The following is a 21,936-nucleotide window of genomic DNA, read 5'->3' as shown; positions in this document are numbered from 1 at the left end:
GGTACACTTTACATTATCCCATAGGTCTTTTAAATTGCTTTCAATTTTTTTTTTCCATTTGGCTTTCTGTCTGCTGTTCTGACTGGGGGATTTCCATTGTTCTGTCTTCCAGATCACTTATTTATTCTTCTGCATTATTCAACCTGTTACTCATTACCTTTAGTTCAGCTTTCATCTCGGCGAATGAGTTTTCTCATTTTCCTTGGCTCCTCTTTACACTTTCTAGTTCCTTTTACAGTAATCTACATTTGTATTGATAACCTTTCTTAGTTCCTTCAATATTTTCATTATCTTTTTTTTGAACTCACTGTCTATAAGACTGAGCAGATCTGTTTCATTGTTTGTTCTTTCTGGGGAATTCTCTTGATCTTTTCTGGGTGTGGATCCTCTGCTGCTTCATTTTACTTATATTTCTCTTACTCTATGAGTTTATGACAAACAATTATCTACTGTGGTCTTGGAGGGCTATTAGTATGTGGAAGTGTCCCCGTGTAGCTTATGTGGGTTTAAAATTTTTGGTGCAAGGTCTGTTTTCCGGATGTATACCTGCCACCTCTTTCCTCAGTGTGTGCTGGCCATTATCCCCTTGATAGGGGATGTGACTGACGCTGTGGTGACCAAAGGCTACACTGGATGTTGAGTGGGGCCTCCTCTTTGCTCTGTGGTTGTCACAGCCCTCTCAGTGGCAGGGTCTGCTCCCTAGTTATTGCAGTAGAAGCCCCAGATCCATTTCTGAGCTGTGGTGTGAGGTAGTTGGGATTGGAGTATGCCCAGGGAGAGGAGCCCCTGAGTGTTCCTCCTCCAGAGCTCTCCACCAGGGAGTGCATTCTGTGCTGTCATCCGTCACCCATTGTGTGGGCTCACAAAGTACACTGTTGTTGGCACTGCGCTCCGTCTCACCTCAACCGTGAGAATGCAGGCAGTAAGCTCTGGTGTCCCTCAGACGCTGTGTTCACAAAGTTACCAGCATAGGTCTGCTGGCAATGATCCACTGAAGTGAGGTAGCAGGACCACAGTAGTCACACACCTGAAGCTGCTGTTGGAGCTATTGAAGCAGCGCAGACTCCAGCCCAGCCTCTGCGTGCATGCACCCACAAACCACATAGCTGCTGAGGCCAGACTGGTCCCAGCCACGGGAGCACCCATTGTCCACTTGGATGTCCTGCAGGCGCTGAGTATACAAAGCCAGTGGCTGTGGGGTAGATCTGCGCAGCAGTGGGCAGAGGGCTCAGATTTCAGCCCCACCTCTGCATGTGGGCAGCCCGCTGGCATGCTCCCAGAGCTCCTACAGGTAGCGCTGAGTCAGCTGAAAGTGTGTGGAGAAAGAGGCTGCTACAGGCCTGTCCCTCCCTTCCATGCTCCTTAACAAAAGGGCTTTGCTTCTATGGTGGGCCTGGGCTTCTTCTACATACACCCCTGGTTGCAGCGCATACCATGCTCCAGCCCCTTCAGGCTTTCTCTGAGCAGCCAACCCTGGTCCTCTCCCTGGTCTGTCCTCTGAAACCCAAGTTTCAGAACTGAGCTCCCGCCCACACCAGCGGTTGCACATCTCAGGCTGGGGAGCACAGGGCAGTGACCCGGACCATCTGTGCAGGTCTCTCTCTGATCTGCCTGCCATAAACTGTCTGCTGCGCTTTGCTTTGAGCCTCTAAAGCTCCATTTCTGTCCTGGCTGATCTCCCCACCTGTGAAGAGGCTTTCCAGGTTGCGGGCAGCTTTTCTCTTTCACAACTCCCTCCCAGATATGCAAGTTCCGTCCCAATGCCTTTTTTTTTAAATTCTTGTACTACCTGGTTATGAGGAGATCTTTCATGCGATTTTGGGTGTTTGAGATATTCTGCCAGCATTCAGAGGGTATTCTGTGAGAATTGTTCCAGATGTAGATGTATATTTGATGTATTTGTGGGAGGAGGTGAGCTCCACATCCTTCTATTCTGCCATCTTGTGTGAGCGCCCTGGAAATCCTTTATTTAATGATTTTCCTATAAGAAAGGTTTCTGAATTATACTGCTGACTTTGGTTTCGAAGCTCTCTTACATTTATACACTTCTGTAATATTCTGATTCAGTAACTAAAAGATCTCTGACAAACCGATTCAGATCTGCTTCATTCACAAACTCAAGGGGCTTCCCTGCTGGCGCAGTGGTTAAGAATCCGCCTGCCAATTCAGGGGACACAGGTTCGAGCCCTGGTCCAGGAAGATCCCACATGCCGCGGAGCATCGAAGCCCATGCACCACAACTATGAGCCTGCACTCTACAGCCTGCAAACCACAACTACTGAAGCCCGCGTGCCTAGAGCCTGTGCTCCACAACAAGAGAAGCCACCGCAATGAGAAGCCCATGCACCACAACAAAGAGTAACCCCCGCTCTTAGCAACTAGAGAAAGCCCGCACGCAGCAACAAAGATCCATCACAGCCAAAAATAAATATATTAATTAAATAAATTTATCTTAAAAAAAAAAAAACATGGTACTCTGTGTTAAGTATATTAAAAAATAATAAGTCAATGAAGGCCTTCCCTGGTGGAGCAGTGGTTAAGAATCTGCCTGCCAATGCAGGGGACACGGGTTTGAGCCCTGGTCCAGGAAGATCCCACATGCCACGGAGCAACTAAGTCTGTACGCTGCAACTACTGAGCCTGTACTGTAGAGCCCACGAGCCACAACTACTGAGCCCATGTGCCACAACTGCTGAGCATGCTTAGAGCCCATGCTGCACAACAAGAGACACCACTGCAACGAGAAGCCAGCACATCGCAACGAAGAGTAGTCCCTGCTTGCCGCAACTAGAGGAAGCCTGCACGCAACAAAAACCCAATGCAGCCAAAAATAAATATTTTTTAAAAGTCAATGAAATGTTAAGATTAGGTGAACTAATCATTTATTATTGGGTTTACAAATCACTATGTCAGTTATTTTAGGAATGTATGATGTTAGGATTTTTTTGTCTGTGGCCTATTTAATTTTCAGAAATAATTTTGTAATATGGAAAGCTTTCATTCTAATTCATGAGTCTTCTTTCTTTTGCTGTATGTAAACTATTTAGAAAAACTTTGTTTACAAATATTTTTAAATATTCTATATATACATATATATGTTCTAAACATGAGTTATTTTTTTTCTATATTGATGGATAGCCTACTTGTATTTCACTTCTGTTGTGAGAATTTAACTTTATAGATTTTTTTATAAATGATTCTATAAATATTAACATGAATAGCATTCTATAAAAGTCAAATTGTTTTTATTATGATAGGTGTGTTAGAAGAAGCAAGATTTTTTGGTATTGACTCATTGATTGAACACCTAGAAGTGGCAATAAAGGTAAGACTCTTTTTACATTAGCCAAGTATTACATGTATTGTAGCTATCTCCCAAAATGCTCCACTGATCTGTCAATATGCTTTTCAAGAATTCTCAACCACCAGAAGATCATTCACCAATATCTCGAAAGGAATTTGTGCGATTTCTGCTAGCCACTCCAACCAAATCAGAATTGCGTTGCCAGGTAATTAAAGCAGACTTTTATATGAGTTATTCGTGTAGGCAAATCTGTGAGTAAAGTTTTAAATTCTTCTGGGAATTTTTCTGTTGCCTTGTTTTCTTTTTTCATGAAAGATATATTTTACTTATGTGTCATAGCATTGATTTAGTCCCAAAATGGTTAGACAGAAAAAGAGATGTAATAATCTTTTTTATTGTCTAATTATGCCTCATGCAGCAGTTTTTGAGTAATGCACAGGAATTGCAGCAATAAAAATAAAAAGTCAATTGTACAGTTGTTATGTATGGTTAATCAGTGGAAGATACTTTTACTTTTATGTATTATAGCACTAATGATTTTAAAAACCACAATACTCACTTTAAAAAAATAAAACGATCTTGAATTATTGAATTAATAAAATAATTTAAGTACAATCAGGTTTAATAAAAAAATACTACTTATCAACGGGTATGTGGCCAGCAGAGATCTCTCTTTAGAAACTTCTGCACATAAATGAGGCATTGCCAGGATGCATTCTAGTGTTATATGTAAGTTGAGTTCCTTTAAGAACCCGTTAAGGACACTAATTTTATGTATCTCAGTTCCATTTGATCATGTAAGGAACTCCAAATGACGGAACTGCCAATTACTTCTAAAACACATGGTGGTTAGCTATTGTAATTGAATATACAACAGATGGTTTAAATATTGTGACAGTTTGTGTTTTTTAATTTTAGGGTTTAAACTTCAGTGGTGCTGATCTTTCTCGTTTGGACCTTCGATACATTAACTTCAAAATGGCCAATTTAAGCCGCTGCAATCTTGCCCACGCTAATCTCTGCTGTGCAAATCTTGAACGAGCTGACCTCTCTGGATCAGTGCTTGACGTAAGAATCATTTTTGGTTACAAAAGAAAATTAAATTTTTAGTCTATTGAACACTCAGAGCAGAAATTATATCTGTCCCTTATTGGAGCTTTTACTTGCAAACAGATAATTTACTAAGTTGATGATAAAACTGAAGGTTCTGAAAGTGAAATGGGTTGGTTTTGCAACTTTGGTATCCTTTATTAAACATAGGTCTGAAAAGTATAGCAACTAATAAGAAATGAAATCTTGAAATTAGATCCTGATCTCCTCAACACTCTATTTATCAGGACTTCTATTTTCAATGAATTAATAGGGTAAAGCTGGAAAGTATCTTTGCATTTTTCTATTCAGGTTCATTTCTGGAATAGGAAAATGTTATTGCTCCAGGGGATATGTGGCAGTTATTTTTAAATAAACATGGTATACAGCAATCTGTATAAGTTAGCATCTCAGTGGCTCTCTACCTCTATTCATATGTGTTTGCATATATGTATGTGTATATATGTGTGTGTGTACATATGTATATGCATGTATTTGTGTAGCAGTTACCTGTGCTAATTTGAGGTTAGAAGATATATGTAAAACCAGCCGTGAAATCTAATTTCTAAGAACCTTCAGTTCCTTAATATCAAGGACCATGTCTGTGTGCCTTTTGAGTTAATAACACCTAATATAGTACCTTGCCTTTAGTAGTCACTGAATAAATGTTTATTGAATTTTATAATGTTGGTTTTGTTCCTTAGCTGCAGTGTATTTTTCCATGAAACTTGGATCTAATAACAGAATATGCCAACACATTTCCTTGTTCCATCTTATGATGAAGGATCAAATAAATGGCAAAATAAGCAAAACACTAACAGTACAAAGGAAAAATCTGAAGGACCTAATTTTTAAATAGTGAAATGCTGAGAGGCAGCTTTGTTGGTTTCTGTTAAGGAATGAAAAAAAAAAAAGATAAGACAGATTGGATCATTGAATACAAATGGTTTTGAGTTCTATTTAATTATAGCATTACTGTGAGCCTGAACCATAATTTTCTTATCTTTGAATGCTTGTTCTACCCACATTGTATAATTGATGTGAAGGCCAATATGTATATATAATATACATGTGTATATATTATATATATATGTATGATTTTTTTATTGATGTGTAGTTGATTTACAATGTCATGTTAGTTTCAGGTGTACAGCACAGTGATTCAGTTACATATATGTGTGTGTGTGTTTGTGTGTGTGTATACATATATACATATATATATACAGTCTTTTTCAGATTCTCTTCCCTTATAGGTTATTACAAAATACTGAGTATAATTCCCTGTGCTATACAGTAGGTCCTCGTTGGTTATCTATTTTACATATAGTAATATGTATATGTTAATCCCAACCTCCTAATTTATCCCTCTTCCCATCCCCTTTTCCCCCATTTGGTAACCACACATTTTTTTCCTATGTCTGTGAGTCTCCTGTTTTGGAAATAAGTTCATTTGTATCTTTCTGTTTTTTTACATTCCACATATAAGCAATATCATATATTTATCTTTCTCTGTCTGGCTTACTTCACTTAGTATGATAATCTCTAGGTCCACCTATATTGCTGCAAATGGAATTATTTCATTCTTTTTTCATGACTGAATAATATTCCATGGTGTGTGTGTGTGTGTGTGTGTGTGTGTGTGTGTGTGTGTATATATATATATATATTTATATATATACACCACATCTTCTTTATCCATTAATCTGTCCATGGACATTTAGTTTGCTTCCATGTCTTGGCTGTTGTAAATAGTGCTGCAGTTAACATTGGGGTGCATGTGTCTTTTCAAATTATGGTTTTCTCCGGATACGTGCCCAGGAGTGGGATTGCTGGATGATATGGTAGCTCTCCTTTTAGTTTTTTAAGGAGCCTCCATACTGTTCTCCATAGTTGCTGTACCAATTTCCATTCCCACCAACAGTGTAGGAGGGTTCCTTTTCCTAACCCCTCTCCAACATTATTTGTAGACTTTTCGATAACAGCCATTCTGACCAGTGTGAGGTGATACCTCACTGTAGTTTTGATTTGCATTTCTCTAATAATTAGCAGTGTTGAGCATCTTTTCATGTGCTTTTTGGCCATCTGTATGTCTTCTTTGGAGAAATGTCTGTTTAGATCTTTTGCCCATTTTTTGATTGCATTGTTTGTTTTTTTGATATTGAGCCACAAGAGCTGTTTGTATATTTTGGAGATAATCCCTTGTCAGTTGCATCATTTGCAAATTTTCTCCCATTCTGTAGATTGTCTTTTTGCTTTGTTTATGGCTTCCTTTGCTGTGCAAAAGCTTTTAAGTTTAATTAGTTCCCATTTGTTTATTTTTGTTTTTATTTTCATTATTCTAGGAGACAAATCTAAAAAGATACTGCTGCAATTTATGTCACAGAGTGTTCTGCCTATGTTTTCCGCTAGGTTTTATAGTATCCGGTACTACATTTAGGTCTTTAATCCATTTTGAGTTTTTTGTTTGTTTGTTTTTGTTTTTGTTGTTTCTATTTTTGGCCACACCACGTGGCCTGAGGGATCTTAGTTCCCAGACCAGGGATCAAACCCATGCCCCCTGCAATGGAAGCATGGAGTCTTAACCACTGGGTACCCAGGGAAGTCTTGAGTTTATTTTTGTGTATGGTGTTAAAGAATGTTCTAGTATCATTCTGTTACATCTAGCTTTCCCAATTTCCCAGCACCACATGGTAAAGAGGCTGTCTTCTCCACTGTATATTCTTGCACCTTTCTCATAGATTAATTGACCATAGGTGTGTAGGTTTATTTCTGGGCTTTCTATACTGTTCCACTGATCTATGGTTCTGTTTTTGTGCCAGTACCATCCTGTTTTGGTTACTATAGCTTTGTATTATAGTCTGAAGTCAGGGAGCCTGATTCCTCCATCTCCAGTTTTCTTTCTCAAGATTGCTTTGGCTATTCGGGGTCTTTTGTGTTTCCATACAAATTAAAATTTTTTTTTGTTCTAGTTCTATGAAAAATGGCATTACTGGTAATTTGATAGGGATTGCATTGAATCTGTAGATTGCCTTAGGTAGTCTGGTCATCTTGACAGTATTGATTCTTCCAATTCAAGAACACAGTATATCTTTCCATTTGTATCATCTTCGATTTCTTTCATTAGCATCTTATAGTTTTGGGAGTGCAGGTCTTTTACCTCCTTAGGTAAATTTATTTCTAGGTATTTTATTCTTTTTGATGCAGTGGTAAATGGGATTGTTTCCTTAATTTTTCTTTCTGATCTTTCATTGTTAGTGTGTAGAAATGCAACAGGTTCCTGTGTATTAATTTTCTATCCTGCAACTTAACCAAATTCATTGAAGAGCTCTAGCAGTTTTCTGGTAGCTTCTTTAGGATTTTCTATGTATAGTATCATATCATCTACAAGCAGTGATAGTTTTACTTCTTCTTTTTCAATTTGGATTTCTTTTTTTTTTTTCTTCTCTGATTCCTGTGGCTAGGATGTCAAAACTATTTTGAATAAAAGTGGTGAGAATGGATATCGTTGTCCTGTTCCTGATCTTAAAGGAAGTGCTTTCAGCTTTTCACCATTGAGTATGATGTTAGCTGTGGGTTTGTCACATATGGGCTTTATTATGTTGAACTGGGTTCCCTCTGCCCACTTTTTGGAGAGTTTTTATCATAAATGGATGTTGATTTTTTTAAATCTTTTTAACACAGACTTTATTGAAACATAATATTAATACAGAAAAACACACAAATTATAAATGTATAAGTCAATAAATGTTCACAAAGTGAGCACATTTATAAAGTCAGCACTAGATCAAGAAACAGACTATTACCCCAGAAGCCCTCATGTCCTCCTTCTAATCAAGGGTAACCAGTATCCTGACTTCTTACAACACCATAGGTGAGTTCTATGTATCTTTGAAATTTAATAAATGGAATCATTTAGTAAATACTTTTTGTGTGTCTGGCTTCTTTTCCTCAGCATATTTGTGAGGTGAATTCAGTGCAAGCATGTAATTTAAGTTTTTACTTTTGGATTTAATTTAATGTATTTTTTTATAGAGCAGGTTCTTATTACTCATCCATTTTATACACATCAGTGTATACATGTCAATCCCAATCTCCCAATTCATCATACCACCACCACCACCACCCCACCGCTTTCCCCCCTTGGTGTCCATACATTTGTTCTCTACATCTGTGTCTCAATTTCTATCCTGCAAACTGGTTCATCTGTACCATTTTTCTAGGTTCCACATATATGCGTTAATCTATGATATTTGTTTTTCTCTTTCTGACTTCACTCTCTATGACAGTCTCTAGATCCATCTACATCTCTACAAATGACCCAGTTTCATTCCTTTTTATGGCTGAGTAATATTCCATTGTATATATGTACCAAATCTTCTTTATCCATTCGTCTGTCGATGGGCATTTAGGTTGCTTCCATGACCTGGCTATTGTAAATAGTGCTGCAATGAACACTGGGGTGCATGTGTCTTTTTGAATTATGGTTTTCTCTGGGTATACACCCAGTAGTGGAATTGCTGGGTCATATGGTAATTCTATTTTTAGTTTTTTAAGGAACTTCCATACTGTTCTCCATAGTGGCTGTATCAATTTAAATTCCCACCAACAGTGCAAGAGGGTTCCCTTTTCTCCACTCCATCTCCAGAATTTGTTGTTTGTAGACTTTCTGATGATGCCCATTCTAACTGGTGTGAGGTGATACCTCATTGAAGTTTTGATTTGTATTTCTCTAATAATTAGTGATGTTGAGGAGCTTTTCATGTGCTTCTTGGACATCTGTACGTCTTCTTTGGAGAAATGTCTATTTAGGTCTTCTGCCCATTTTTGGATTGGGTTGTTTGTTTCTTTAATATTGAGCTGCATGAGCTGCTTATATATTTTGGAGATGAATCCTTTGTCCTTTGATCCGTTTGCAAATATTTTCTCCCATTGTGAGGGTTGTCTTTTCATCTACTTTATCGTTTCCTTTGCTGTGCAAAAGGTTTTAAGTTCCATTAGGTCCCATTTGTTTCTTTTTGTTTTTATTACCATTACTCTAGGATGTGGATCGAAAACGATCTTGCTGTGATTTATGTCAAAGAGTGTTATTCCTGTTTTCCTCTAAGAGTTTTATACTGTCCAGTCTTACATTTAGGTCTCTAATCCATTTTGAGTTTATTTTTCTGTATGGTGTTAGGGAGTGTTCTAATTTCATTCTTTTACATGTAGCTGTCCAGTTTTCACAGCACCACTTATTGAAGAGACTGTCTTTTTGCCATTGTATATCCTTGCTTCCTCTGTCATAGATTAGTTGACCATAGGTGTGTGGGTTTATCTCTGGGCTTTCTATCTTGTTCCATTGATCTATGTTTCTGTTTTTGTGCCAGTACCATATTGTCTTCATTACTGTAGCTTTGTAATATAGTCTGAAGTCAGGTAGTCTGATTCCTCCACCTCCATTTTTTTCCCTTAAGACTGCTTTGGCTATTCGGGGTCATTGGTGTCTCCACACAAATTTTAAGATTTTTTGTTTTAGTTCTGTAAAAAATGCCATTCGTAATTTGATAGGGATTGCATTCAATCTGTAGGTTCCTTTGGGTAGTATAGTCATTTTGACAGTATTGATTCTTCCAATCCAAGAACATGGTATATCTCTCCATTTCTTTGTATATCTTTAATTTCTTTCATCAGTGTCTTATAGTTTTCTGCATACAGGTCTTTTGTCTCCCTAAGTAGGTTTATTCCTACGTATTTTACTCTTTTTGTTGCAATGGTAAATGGGAGTGTTTCCTTAATTTATCTTTCAGATTTTTCATCATGAGTGTATAGGAATGCAAGAGATTTCTGTGCATTAGTTTTGTATCCTGCAAATTTACCAAATTCATTTATTAGCTCTAGTAGTTTTCTGGTGGCATATTTAGGATTCTTTATGTATAGTATCATGTCATCTGCCAACAGTGACAGTCCTTCTTTTCCAATTTGTATTCCTTTTATTTATTTTTCTTCTCTGATTGCCATGGCTAGGACTTCCAAAACTATGTTGAATAAGAGTGGTGAGAATGGACGTCCTTGTCTTGTTCCTGATCTTAGAGGAAACACTTTCAGTTTTTCACCATTGAGAATGATGTTTGCTCTGGGTTTGTCATATATGGCCTTTATTATGTTGAGGTAGTTTCCCTCTATGCCCACTCTCTGGAGAGTTGTTATCATAAATGGGTGTTGAATTTTGTCAAAAGGTTTTACTGCATCTATTGACATGATCATATGAATTTTATTCTTCAGTTTGGTAATATGGTGTATCACATTGATTGATTTGCGTATATTGAAGAATCCTTGCATCCCTGGGATAAATCCCACTTGATCATGGTGTATGATCCTTTTAATGTTGGATGTGTTGTTGGATTCTGTTTGCTAGTATTTTGTTGAGGATTTTTGGATCTATATTCATCAGTGATATTGGTCTGTAATTTTCTTTTTTTTTAGTATCTTTGTCTGGTTTTGGTATCAGGGTGATGGTGGCCTTGTAGAATGAGTTTGGGAGTTTTCCTTCCTCTGCAATTTTTTCGAAGAGTTTGACAAGCATGGGTGTTAGCTCTTCTCTAAATGTTTGACAGAATTCACCTGTGAAGCATTCTGGTCCTGGACTTTTGTTTGTTGGACGATTTTTAATCACAGTTTCAATTTCATTACTTGTGATTGGTCTGTTCATATTTTCTATTTCTTCCTGTTTCAGTCTTGGGAGGTTATACCTTTCTAAGAATTTGTCCATTTCTTCCAGATTGTCCATTTTATTGGCATAGATATGCTTGTGGTTGTCTCTTAGGATGCCTTGTATATCTGTGGTGTCTGTTGTAACTTCTCCTTTTTCATTTCTAATTGTATTGATTTGAGTCCTCTCCCTCTTTTTCTTGATGAGTCTGGCTAATGGTTTATCAATTTTGTTTATCTTCTCAAAGAACCAGGTTTTAGTTTTATTGATCTTTGCTCTTGTTTTCCTTGTTTCTGTTTCATTTATTTCTTTTTTTTTTGAAACTTTATTTATTTATTTTTAACATCTTTATTGGGGTATAATTGCTTAACGATGGTGTGTTAGTTTCTGCTTTATAACAAAGTGAATCAGTCATACATAAACATATGTTCCCATATGTCTTCCCTCTTGCATCTCCCTCCCTCCCACCCTCCCTATCCCACCCCTCCAGGCTGTCACAAAGCACCGAGCCAATATCCCTGTGCCATGCGGCTGCTTCCCACTAGCTATCTACCTTACTACATTTGTTAGTGTGTATATGTCCATGACTCTCTCTTGCCCTGTCACAGCTCACCCTTCCCCCTCCCTATAACCTCAAGTCGTTCTCTAGGAGCTCTGCGTCTTTATTCCTGCCTTACCTCTAGGTTCTTCATGACATTTTTTTTTTCTTAAATTCCATATATATGTGTTAGCATACGGTATTTGTCTTTTTCTTTCTGACTTACTTCACTAAGTATGACAGACTCTAGGTCTATCCACCTCATTACAAATAGCTCAATTTCGTTTCTTTTTATGGCTGAGTAATATTCCATTGTATATATGTGCCACATCTTCTTTATCCATTCATACGATGATGGGCACTTAGGTTGTTTCCATCTCCGGGATATTGTAAATAGAGCTGCAATGAACATTTTGGTACATGACTCTTTTTGAATTATGGTTTTCTCAGGGTATATGCCCAGTAGTGGGATTGCTGGGTCATATGGTAGTTCTATTTGTAGTTTTTTAAGGAACCTCCATACTGTTCTCCATAGTGGCTGAACCAATTCACATTCCCACCAGCAGTGCAAAAGTGTTCCCTTTTCTCCACACCCTCTCCAGCATTTATTGTTTCTAGATTTTTTGATGATGGCCATTCTGACTGGTGTGAGATGATATCTCATTGTAGTTTTGATTTGCATTTCTCTAATGATTAATGATGTTGAGCATTCTTTCATGTCTTTGTTGGCAGTCTGTATATCTTCTTTGGAGAAATGTCTGTTTAGGTCTTCTGCCCATTTTTGGATTGGGTTGTTTGGTTTTTTATTATTGAGCTGCATGAGCTGCTTATAAATTTTGGAGATTAATCCTTTGTCGGTTGCTTCATTTGCAAATATTTTCTCCCATTCTGAGGGTTGTCTTTTGGTCTTGTTTATGGTTTTCTTTGCTGTGCAAAAGCTTTGAAGTTTCATTAGGTCCCATTTGTTTATTTTTGTTTTTATTTCCATTACTCTAGGAGGTGGGTCAGAAAGGATCTTGCTGTGATTTATGTCATAGAGTGTTCTGCCTATGTTTTCCTCTAAGAGTTTGATAGTTTCTGGCCTTACATTTAGGTCTTTAATCCATTTTGAGCTTATTTTTGTGTATGGTGTTAGGGAGTGATCTAATCTCATACTTTTACGTGTACCTGTCCAGTTTTCCCAGCACCACTTATTGAAGAGGCTGTCCTTTCTCCACTGTACATTCCTGCCACCTTTATCAAAGATAAGGTGTCCATATGTGCGTGGGTTTATCTCTGGGCTTTCTATCCTGTTCCATTGATCTATCTTTCTGTTTTTGTGCCAGTACCATACCGTCTTGATAACTGTAGCTTTGTAGTATAGTCTGAAGTCAGGGAGCCTGATTCCTCCAGTTCCTTTTTTCGTTCTCAAGATTGCTTTGGCTATTCGGGGTCTTTTGTGTTTCCATACAAATTGCAAAATTTTTTGTTCTAGTTCTGTGAAAAATGCCAGTGGTAGTTTGATAGGGATTGCATTGAATCTATAGATTGCTTTGGGTAGTAGAGTCATTTTCACAATGTTGATTCTTCCAATCCAAGAACATGGTATATCTCTCCATCTATTTGTATCATCTTTAATTTCTTTCATCAGTGTCTTATAATTTTCTGCATACAGGTCTTTTGTCTCCTTAGGTAGGTTTATTCCTAGATATTTTATTCTTTTTGTTGCAGTGGTAAATGGGAGTGTTTTCTTGATTTCACTTTCATATTTTTCATCATTAGTATATAGGAATGCCAGAGATTTCTGTGCATTAATTTTGTATCCTGCCACTTTACCAAATTCATTGATTAGCTCTAGTAGTTTTCTGGTAGCATCTTTAGGATTCTCTATGTATAGGATCATGTCATCTGCAAACAGTGACAGCTTTACTTCTTCTTTTCCGATTTGGATTCCTTTTATTTCCTTTTCTTCTCTGATTGCTGTGGCTAAAACTTCCAAAACTATGTTGAATAAGAGTGGTAAGAGTGGGCAACCTTGTCTTGTTCCTGATCTTAGTGGAAATGCTTTCAGTTTTTCACCATTGAGCATGATGTTTGCTGTGGGCTTGTCATATATGGCCTTTATTATGTTGCGGAAAGTTCCCTCTATGCCTACTTTCTGCAGGGTTTTTATCATAAATGGGTGTTGAATTTTGTCAAAAGCTTTCTCTGCATCTATTGAGATGATCATATGGTTTTTCTCCTTCAATTTGTTAATATGGTTTATCACATTGATAGATTTGCGTATATTGAAGAATCCTTGCATTCCTGGTATAAACCCCACTTGATCATGGTGTATGATCCTTTTAATGTGCTGTTGGATTCTGTTTGCTAGTATTTTGTTGAGGATTTTTGCATCTATGTTCATCAGTGATATTGGCCTGTAGTTTTCTTTCTTTGTGACATCCTTGTTTAGTTTTGGTATCCAGGTGATGGTGGCCTCGTAGAATGAGTTTGGGAGTGTTCCTCCCTCTGCTATATTTTGGAAGAGTTTGAGAAGGATAGGTGTTAGCTCTTCTCTAAATGTTTGATAGAATTCGCCTGTGAAGCCATCTGGTCCTGGGCTTTTGTTTGTTGGAAGTTTTTTAATCACAGTTTCAATTTCAGTGCTTGTGGTTGGTCTGTTCATATTTTCCTTTTCTTCCTGATTCAGTCTTGGCAGGTTGTGCATGTATGAGAATTTGTCCATTTCCTCCAGGTTGTCCATTTTATTGGCATAGAGTTGCTTGTAGTAATCTCTCATAATCTTTTTTATTTCTGCAGTGTCAGTTGTTACCTCTCCTTTTTCATTTCTAATTCTATTGATTTGAGTCTTCTCCCTTTTTTCTTGATGAGTCTGGCTAGTGGTTTATCTATTTTGTTTATCTTCTCAAAGAACCAGGTTTTAGTTTTATTGATCTTTGCTATTGTTTCCTTCATTTCTTTTTCATTTATTTCTGATCTGATTTTTATGATTTCTTTCCTTCTGCTAGCTTTGGGGTTTTTTTGTTCTTCTTTCTCTAATTGCTTGAGGTGCAAGGTTAGGTTGTTTATTCAAGATGTTTCCTGCTTCTTAAGGTGGGCTTGTATTGCTGTAAACTTCCCCCTTAGAACTGCTTTTGCTGCATCCCATAGGTTTTGGGTCGTTGTGTCTCCATTGTCATTTGTTTCTAGGTATTTTTTGATTTCCTCTTTGATTTCTTCAGTGATCACTTCATTATTAAGTAGTGTATTGTTTAGCCTCCATGTGTTTGTATTTTTTACAGATCTTTTCTGTAATTGCTATCTAGTCTCATGGTGTTGTGGTCAGAAAAGATAGTTGATACAATTTCAATTTTCTTAAATTTACCAAGGCTCGATTTGTGACCTAGGATATGATCTGTCCTGGAGAATGTTCCATGAGCACTTGAGAAAAATGTGTATTCTGTTGTTTTTGGATGGAGTGTCCTATAAATATCAATTAAGTCCATCTTGTTTAATGTATCATTTAAAGCTTGTGTTTCCTGATTTATTTTCATTTAGGATGATCTGTGCATTGGTGAAAGTGGGGTGTTTAAGTCCCCTACTATGAATGTGTTACTGTCGATTTCCCCTTTTATGGCTGTTAGTATTTGCCTTATATATTGAGGTGCTCCTATGTTGGGTGCATAAATATTTACAATTGTTGTATCTTCTTCTTGGATCGATCCCTTGATCATTATGTAGTGTCCTTCTTTGTCTCCTTTAATAGTCCTTATTTTAAAGTCTATTTTGTCTGATATGAGAATTGCTACTCCAGCTTTCTTTTGGTTTCCATTTGCATGGAATATCTTTTTCCATCCCCTTACTTTCAGTCTGTATGTGTCTCTAGGTCTGAAGTGGGTCTCTTGTAGACAGTATATATAAGGGTCTTGTTTTTGTATCCATTCAGCTAATCTGTGTCTTTTGGTGGGAGCATTTAGTCCATTTACATTTAAGGTAATTATCGATATGTATGTTCCTATTCCCATTTTCTAAATTGTTTTGGGTTCATTATTATAGGTCTTTTCCTTCTCTTGTGTTTCTTGCCTAGAGAAGATCCTTTAGCATTTGTTGTAAAGCTGGTTTGGTGGTGCTGAACTCTCTCAGCTTTTGCTTATCTGTAAAGGTTTTAATTTCTCCATCAAATCTGAATGAGATCCTTGCTGGGTAGAGTAATGTTGGTTGCAGGTTTTTCTCCTTCATCACTTTCAGTATGTCCTGCCACTCCCTTCTGGCATGTAGGGTTTCTGCTGAGAGATCAGCTGTTAACCTTATGGGGATTCCCTTATGTGTTATTTGTTGTTTTTCACTTGCTGCTTTTAATATGCTTTCTTTGTATTTAATTTTTGACAGTTTGATTAATATGTGTCTTGGCGTATTTCTCCTTGTATTTATCCTGTATGGGACTCTCTGTGCTTCCTGGACTTGATTAACTATTTCCTTTCCCATATTAGGGAAGTTTTCAACTATAATCTCTTCAAATATTTTCTCGGTTCCTTTCTTTTTCTCTTCTTCTTCTGGAACCCCTATAATTCGAATGTTGGTGCGTTTAATGTTGTCCCAGAGGTCTCTGAGACTGTCCTCAGTTGGTTTCATTCTTTTTTCTTTATTCTGCTCTGCAGTAGTTATTTCCACTATTTTATCTTCCAGGTCACTTATCCGTTCTTCTGCCTCAGTTATTCTGCTATTGATCCCATCTAGAGTACTTTTAATTTCATTTATTGTGTTGTTCATCGTTGCTTGTTTCATCTTTATTTCTTCTAGGTCCTTGTTAACTGTTTCTTGCATTTTGTCCATTCTATTTCCAAGATTTCGGATCATCCTTACTATCATTATTCTGAATTCTTTTTCAGGTAGACTGGCTATTTCCTCTTCATTTGTTAGGTCTGGTGCATTTTTATCTTGCTCCTTTATCTGCTGTGTGTTTTTCTGTCTTCTCATTTTGCTTATCTTACTGTGTTTGGGGTCTCCTTTTTGCAGACTGCAGGTTCGTAGTTCCCGCTGTTTTTGATGTCTGTCTCCAGTGGCTAAGGTTGGTTCAGTGGGTTGTGTAGGCTTCCTGGTGGAGGGGACTAGTGCCTGTGTTGTGGTGGATGAGGCTGGATCTTGTCTCTCTAGTAGGCAGGTTCACGTCTGGTGCTGTGTTTTGGGGTGTCTGTGGCCTTATTATGATTTTAGGCAGCCTCTCTGCTAATGGGTGGTGTTGTGTTCCTGTTTTGCTAGTTGTTTGGCATAGGTTGTCCAGCACTGTAGCTTGCTGGTCATTGAGTGAAGCTGGGTGCTGGTGTTAAGATGGAGGTCTCTGGGAGATTTTCGCTGTTTGATATTATGTGGAGCTGGGAGGTCTCTTGTTGACCAGTGTCCTGAAATTGGCTCTCCTACCTCAGAGGCAGAGCCCTGACTCCTGGCTGGAGCACCAAGAGCCTTTCATCCACACGGCTCAGAATAAAAGGGAGAAAAAGTAGAGGGAATTAGTAGAAGTATGAGGAAAGAAAGAAGAAAAGGAGGGAAGGAAGGAAGGAAGGAAGAAAGAAAGAAGGAAAGAAGGCAAGAAGGAAAGAAAGGAGGGAGGGAGGGAGGAAGGAAGGAGGGAAAGAAGGAAAAAAGAAAGAAAGAAGATACAGTAAAAATAAAATAAAGTATAATAAAGTTATTGAATTAAAAAATTCTTATTTAGAAAAAAAAAAGGGACGGATAGAACCTTAGGACAAATGTTGGAAGCAAAGCTATACAGACAAAATCTTACACAGAAGCGTACACATACACCCTCACTAAAAGAGGTAAAGGGGGAAAAATCATAAATCTTCCTGTCAGAGACCACCTCCTCAATTTGGGATGTTTCGTTGTCTAAAGGAGGGAAGGAAGGAAGGAAAGAAAGAAAGAAAGAACGAAGGTAAAGTATAATAATGTTATTAAAATTAAAATTGATTATTAAGAAAAAAATGTTTAAAAAAAAAAACATGGATAGAACCCTAGGACAAATGGTGGAAGCAAGCCTATACAGACAAGATCTCACACAGAAGCATACACATACACATTCACAAAAAGAGGAATAGGGAAAAAAATCATAGATCTTGCTCCTAAAGTCCACCTCCTTAATTTGGGATGATTGGTTGTCTATTCAGGTATTCCACAGATGCAGGGTATATCAAGTTGATTGTGGAGCTTTAATCCGCTGCTTCTGAGGCTGCTGGGAGAGATCTCCCTTTCTCTTCTTTGTTTTCACAGCTCCCGGGGCTTAGCTTTGGATTTGGCCCCGCCTCTGCGTGTAGGTCGCTGGAGGGCGTCTGTTTTGTGCTCAGACAGGACGGGGTTAAAGGAGCCGCTGATTCGGGGGCTCTGGCGCACTCAGGCCAGCGGGGAGGGAGGGGCACGGAGTGCGGGGCGGGCCTGCGGCGGCAAAGTCCGGCGTAACTTTGCACCAGCCTGAGGCCCGCAGTGCGTTCTCCCGGGAAAGTTGTCCCTGGATCCCGGGAACCTGGCAGTGGCGGGCTGCACAGGCTCCGCGGAAGAGGGGTGTGGTAGTGACCTGTGCTCGCACACAGGCCCCTTGGTGGCAGCAGCAGCAGCCTTAGCGTCTCCCGCCCGTCTCTGGGGTCCGCACTTTTAGCCGCGGCTCGCGCCCGTCTCTGGGGTCCGCGCTTTTAGCCGCGGCTCGCGCCTGTCTCCGGAGCTCCTTTAAGCAGCGTTCTTTAAACCCCTCTCCTCACGCACCAGGAAACAAAGAGGGAAGAAAAAGTCTCTTGCCTCTTTGGCAGGTGCAGACTTTTCCCGGGACTCCCTCCCGGCTAGCCGTGGTGCACTAACTCCTTCAGGCTATGTTCAAGCCGTCAACCCCAGTCCTCTCCCTGCGCTCCGAAACCGCAACCCGAGCCTCAGAGCCTCAGCTCGCAGCCCCGCCCGCCCCGGTGGGTGAGCAGACAAGCCTCTCGGGCTGGTGAGTGCCGGTCGACACCGATCCTCTGTGCGGGAATCTCCCCGCTTTGCCCTCCGCACCCGTTGCTGTGCTCTCCTCCGCGGCTCCGAAGCTCCCCCCTCCGCCTCCCGCAGTCTCCGCCCGCAAAGGGGCTTCCTAGTGTGTGGAAACTTTTCCTCCTTCACAGCTCTCTCCCACTGGTGCAGGTGCCGTCCCTATTCTTTTGTCTCTGTTTTTTCTTTTGCCCTACCCAGGTACGTGGGGAGTTTCTTGCCTTTGGGAGGTCTGAGGTCTTTTGCCAGCCTTTAGTAGGTGTTCTGTAGGAGTTGTTCCACGTGTAGATGTATTTCTGGTGTATCTGTGGGGAGGAAGGTGATCTCCGCGTCTTACTCTTACGCCATCTTCAAGGTCCCCCCTCATTTATTTCTGCTCTGATCTTTATGATTTCTTTCCTTCTGCTAACTTTGGGTTTTGCTTGTTCTTCTTTCTCTAATTGCTTTAGGTGTAACGTTAGATTGTTTGAGATTTTTCTTCTTTCTTGAGGTAGGCTTGTATAGCTATAAACTTCCCTCTTAGAAATGCTTTTGCTGCATCCCATAGGTTTTGGATCGTCGTCTTTTCATTGTCATTTGTCTCTACGAATTTTTTTATTTCCTCTTTGATTTCTTCAGTGATCGCTTGGTTATTTAGTAACGTATTGTTTAGCCTCCATGTGTTTGTGTTTTTTACGTTTTTTTGTCTGCAGTTGATTTCTAATCTCGTAGCGTTGTGGTCAGAAAAGATGCTTGATATGATTTCAATTTTCTTAAATTTACTGAGGCTTGATTTGTGACCTAAGATGTGATCTGTCCTGGAGAATGTCCTGTGCACACTTGAGAAGGAAGTGTAATCTCCTGTTTTTGGATGGAATGTCCTATGAACATCAATTAAATCTGTCTGCTCTATTGTGTCATTTAAAGCTTGTGTTTCCTTATTAATTTTCTGTTTGGATGATCTGTCCATTGGTGTAAGTGAGGTGTTAAAAGTCCCCCACTATTATTGTGTCAGTATCGATTTCCTCTTTTATAGCTGTTAGCAGTTGCCTTATGTATTGACGTGTTCCTATGTTGGGTGCATATATATTTATAATTGTTATATCTTCTTGGAATGATCCCTTGATCATTATGTAGTGTCCTTCCTTGTCTCTTGTAACATTCTTTATTTTAAAGTCTATTTTTATCTGATATGAGTATTGTTACTCCAGCTTTCTTTTCATTGCCATTTATATGGAATATCTTTTTCCATCCCCTCAATTTCAGTCTGTATGTCTCCCTGGGTCTGAAGTGGGTCTCTTGTAGACAGCATATAGATGGGTCTTGTTTTTGTATCCATTCAGCAAGCCTGTGTCTTTTGGTTGGAGCATTTAATCCTTTCACGTTTAAAGTAATTATATGTATGTTTCTATTACCATTTTGTTAATTGTTTGGGGTTTGTTTTTGTAGGTCCTTTTTTTCTCCTGTGTTTCCCACTTAGAGAAGTTCCTTTAGCATTTGTTGTAGAGCTGGTTTGGTGGTGCTGAATTCTCTTAGCTTTTGCTTGTCTGTAAAGCTTTTGATTTCTCCATCGAATCTGAATGAGATCCTTGCAGGGTAGAGTAATCTTGGTTGTAGGTTCTTCCCTTTCATCACTTTAAGTATATCATGCCACTCCCTTCTGGCATGTAGAGTTTCTGCTGAGAAATCAGCTGTTAACCTTACGGGAGTTCCCTTGTATGTTATTTGTCATTTTTCCCTTGCTGCTTTCAATGATTTTACTTTGTCTTTAATTTTTCCCAATTTGATTACTATGTGTCTTGGTGTGTTTCTCCTTGGGTTTAGCCTGTATGGGACTCTCTGTGCTTCCTGGACTTGGGTGGCTATTTCCTTTCTCATGTTAGGGAAGTTTTCAACTATAATCTCTTCAAGTATTTTCTATGGTACTTTCTCTCTCTCTTCTCCTTCTGGTACCCGTATAATGCAAATTTTGTTGCGCTTAATGTTGTCCCAGAGGTCTCTTAGGCTGTCTTCATTTCTTTTCATTCTTTTTCTTTATTCTGTTCTGCAACAGTGAACTCCACCATTCTGTCTTCCAGGTTGCTTATCCGTTCTTCTGCCTCAGTTATTCTGCTATTGATTCTTTCTACTGTATTTTTCATTTCCATTATTGTATTGTTCATCTCTGTTTGTTTGTTCTTTAATTCTTCTAAGTCTTTGTTAAACATTTCTTTCATCTTCTTGATCTTTGCCTCCATTATTTTTCTGAGGTCCTGGATCATCTTCACTACCATTATTCTGAATGCTATCTCCACTTCATTTAGTGGTTTTTCTGGGGTTTTATCTTGTTCCTTCATCTGGTACATAGCCCTCTGCCTTTTCATCTTGTCTTGCTATGAATGTGGTTTTTGTTCCACAGACTTGTAGTTCTTCTTTTTTTTTTTTTTTAACATCTTTATTGGAGTATAATTGTTTTACAATGGTGTGTTAGTTTCTGCTTTATAACAAAGTGAATCAGTTATACATATACATATGTTCCCATATCTCTTCCCTCTTGCATATTCCTCCCTCCAACCCTCCCTTTGCCACCCCTCCAGGCGGTCACAAAGCACCGAACTGATATCCCTGTGCTATGTGGCTGCTTCCCACTAGCTATCTACCTTACGTATGGTAGTGTAAATATGTCCTTGCCTCTCGCTCGCTTGGTCACAGCTCACCCTTCCCCTCCCCATATCCTCAAGTTCGTTCTCCAGTAGGTCTGTGTCTTTATTCCTGTCTTACCCCTAGGTTCTTCATGACATTTTTTTTCTTAAATTCCATATATATGTGTTAGGATACGGTATTTGTCTTTCTCTTTCTGATTTACTTTACTCTGTATGACAGACTCTAGGTCTATCCATCTCATTACAAATAGCTCCATTTCGTTTCTTTTTATGGCCGAGTAATATTCCATTGTATATATGTGCCGCATCTTCTTTATCCATTCAGCCGATGATGGACAGTTAGGTTGTTTCCATCTCTGGGCTATTGTAAATAGAGCTGCAATGAACATTTTGGCACATGACTTTTTGAATCATGGTTTTTTCAGGGTATAATTCGCAGTAGTGGGATTACTGGGTCATATGGTAGTTCTATTTGTAGTTTTTTAAGGAACCTCCATACTGTTCTCCACAGTGGCTGTATCAATTTACATTACCACCAGCAGTGCAAGAGGGTTCCCTTTGCTCCACACCCTCTCCAGCATTTATTGTTTCTAGATTTTTTTTTTTGCGGTACGCGGGCCTCTCACCGTTGCGGCCCCTTCCGCCGCAGAGCACAGGCTCCAGACGTGCAGGCTCAGCGGCCATGGCTCACGGGCCCAGCCGCTTCGCGGCATGTGGGATCCTCCCGGAC

General features: G+C 39.0%; 1 protein-coding gene across 1 annotated transcript in view; it reads left to right on the top strand.

The window, feature by feature from the left end:
* Nucleotides 1–21,936, top strand: part of KCTD9 (potassium channel tetramerization domain containing 9) — a 58,963-nt gene that overhangs the window by 21,500 nt on the left and 15,527 nt on the right. Inside the window, exons 7-9 of the mRNA XM_082656837.1 lie at nucleotides 3,258–3,325; nucleotides 3,414–3,509; nucleotides 4,223–4,372. Coding sequence (XP_082512963.1) covers nucleotides 3,258–3,325; nucleotides 3,414–3,509; nucleotides 4,223–4,372 — 314 coding nt within the window. The remainder of the gene's footprint in view (nucleotides 1–3,257; nucleotides 3,326–3,413; nucleotides 3,510–4,222; nucleotides 4,373–21,936) is intronic.

The sequence above is a fragment of the Grampus griseus genome (genome assembly GCF_964374135.1).
Source record: "Grampus griseus genome assembly, chromosome: 6".
Lineage (NCBI taxonomy): Eukaryota > Metazoa > Chordata > Mammalia > Artiodactyla > Delphinidae > Grampus > Grampus griseus.
This window is presented reverse-complemented; position numbering and strand designations above follow the sequence as displayed.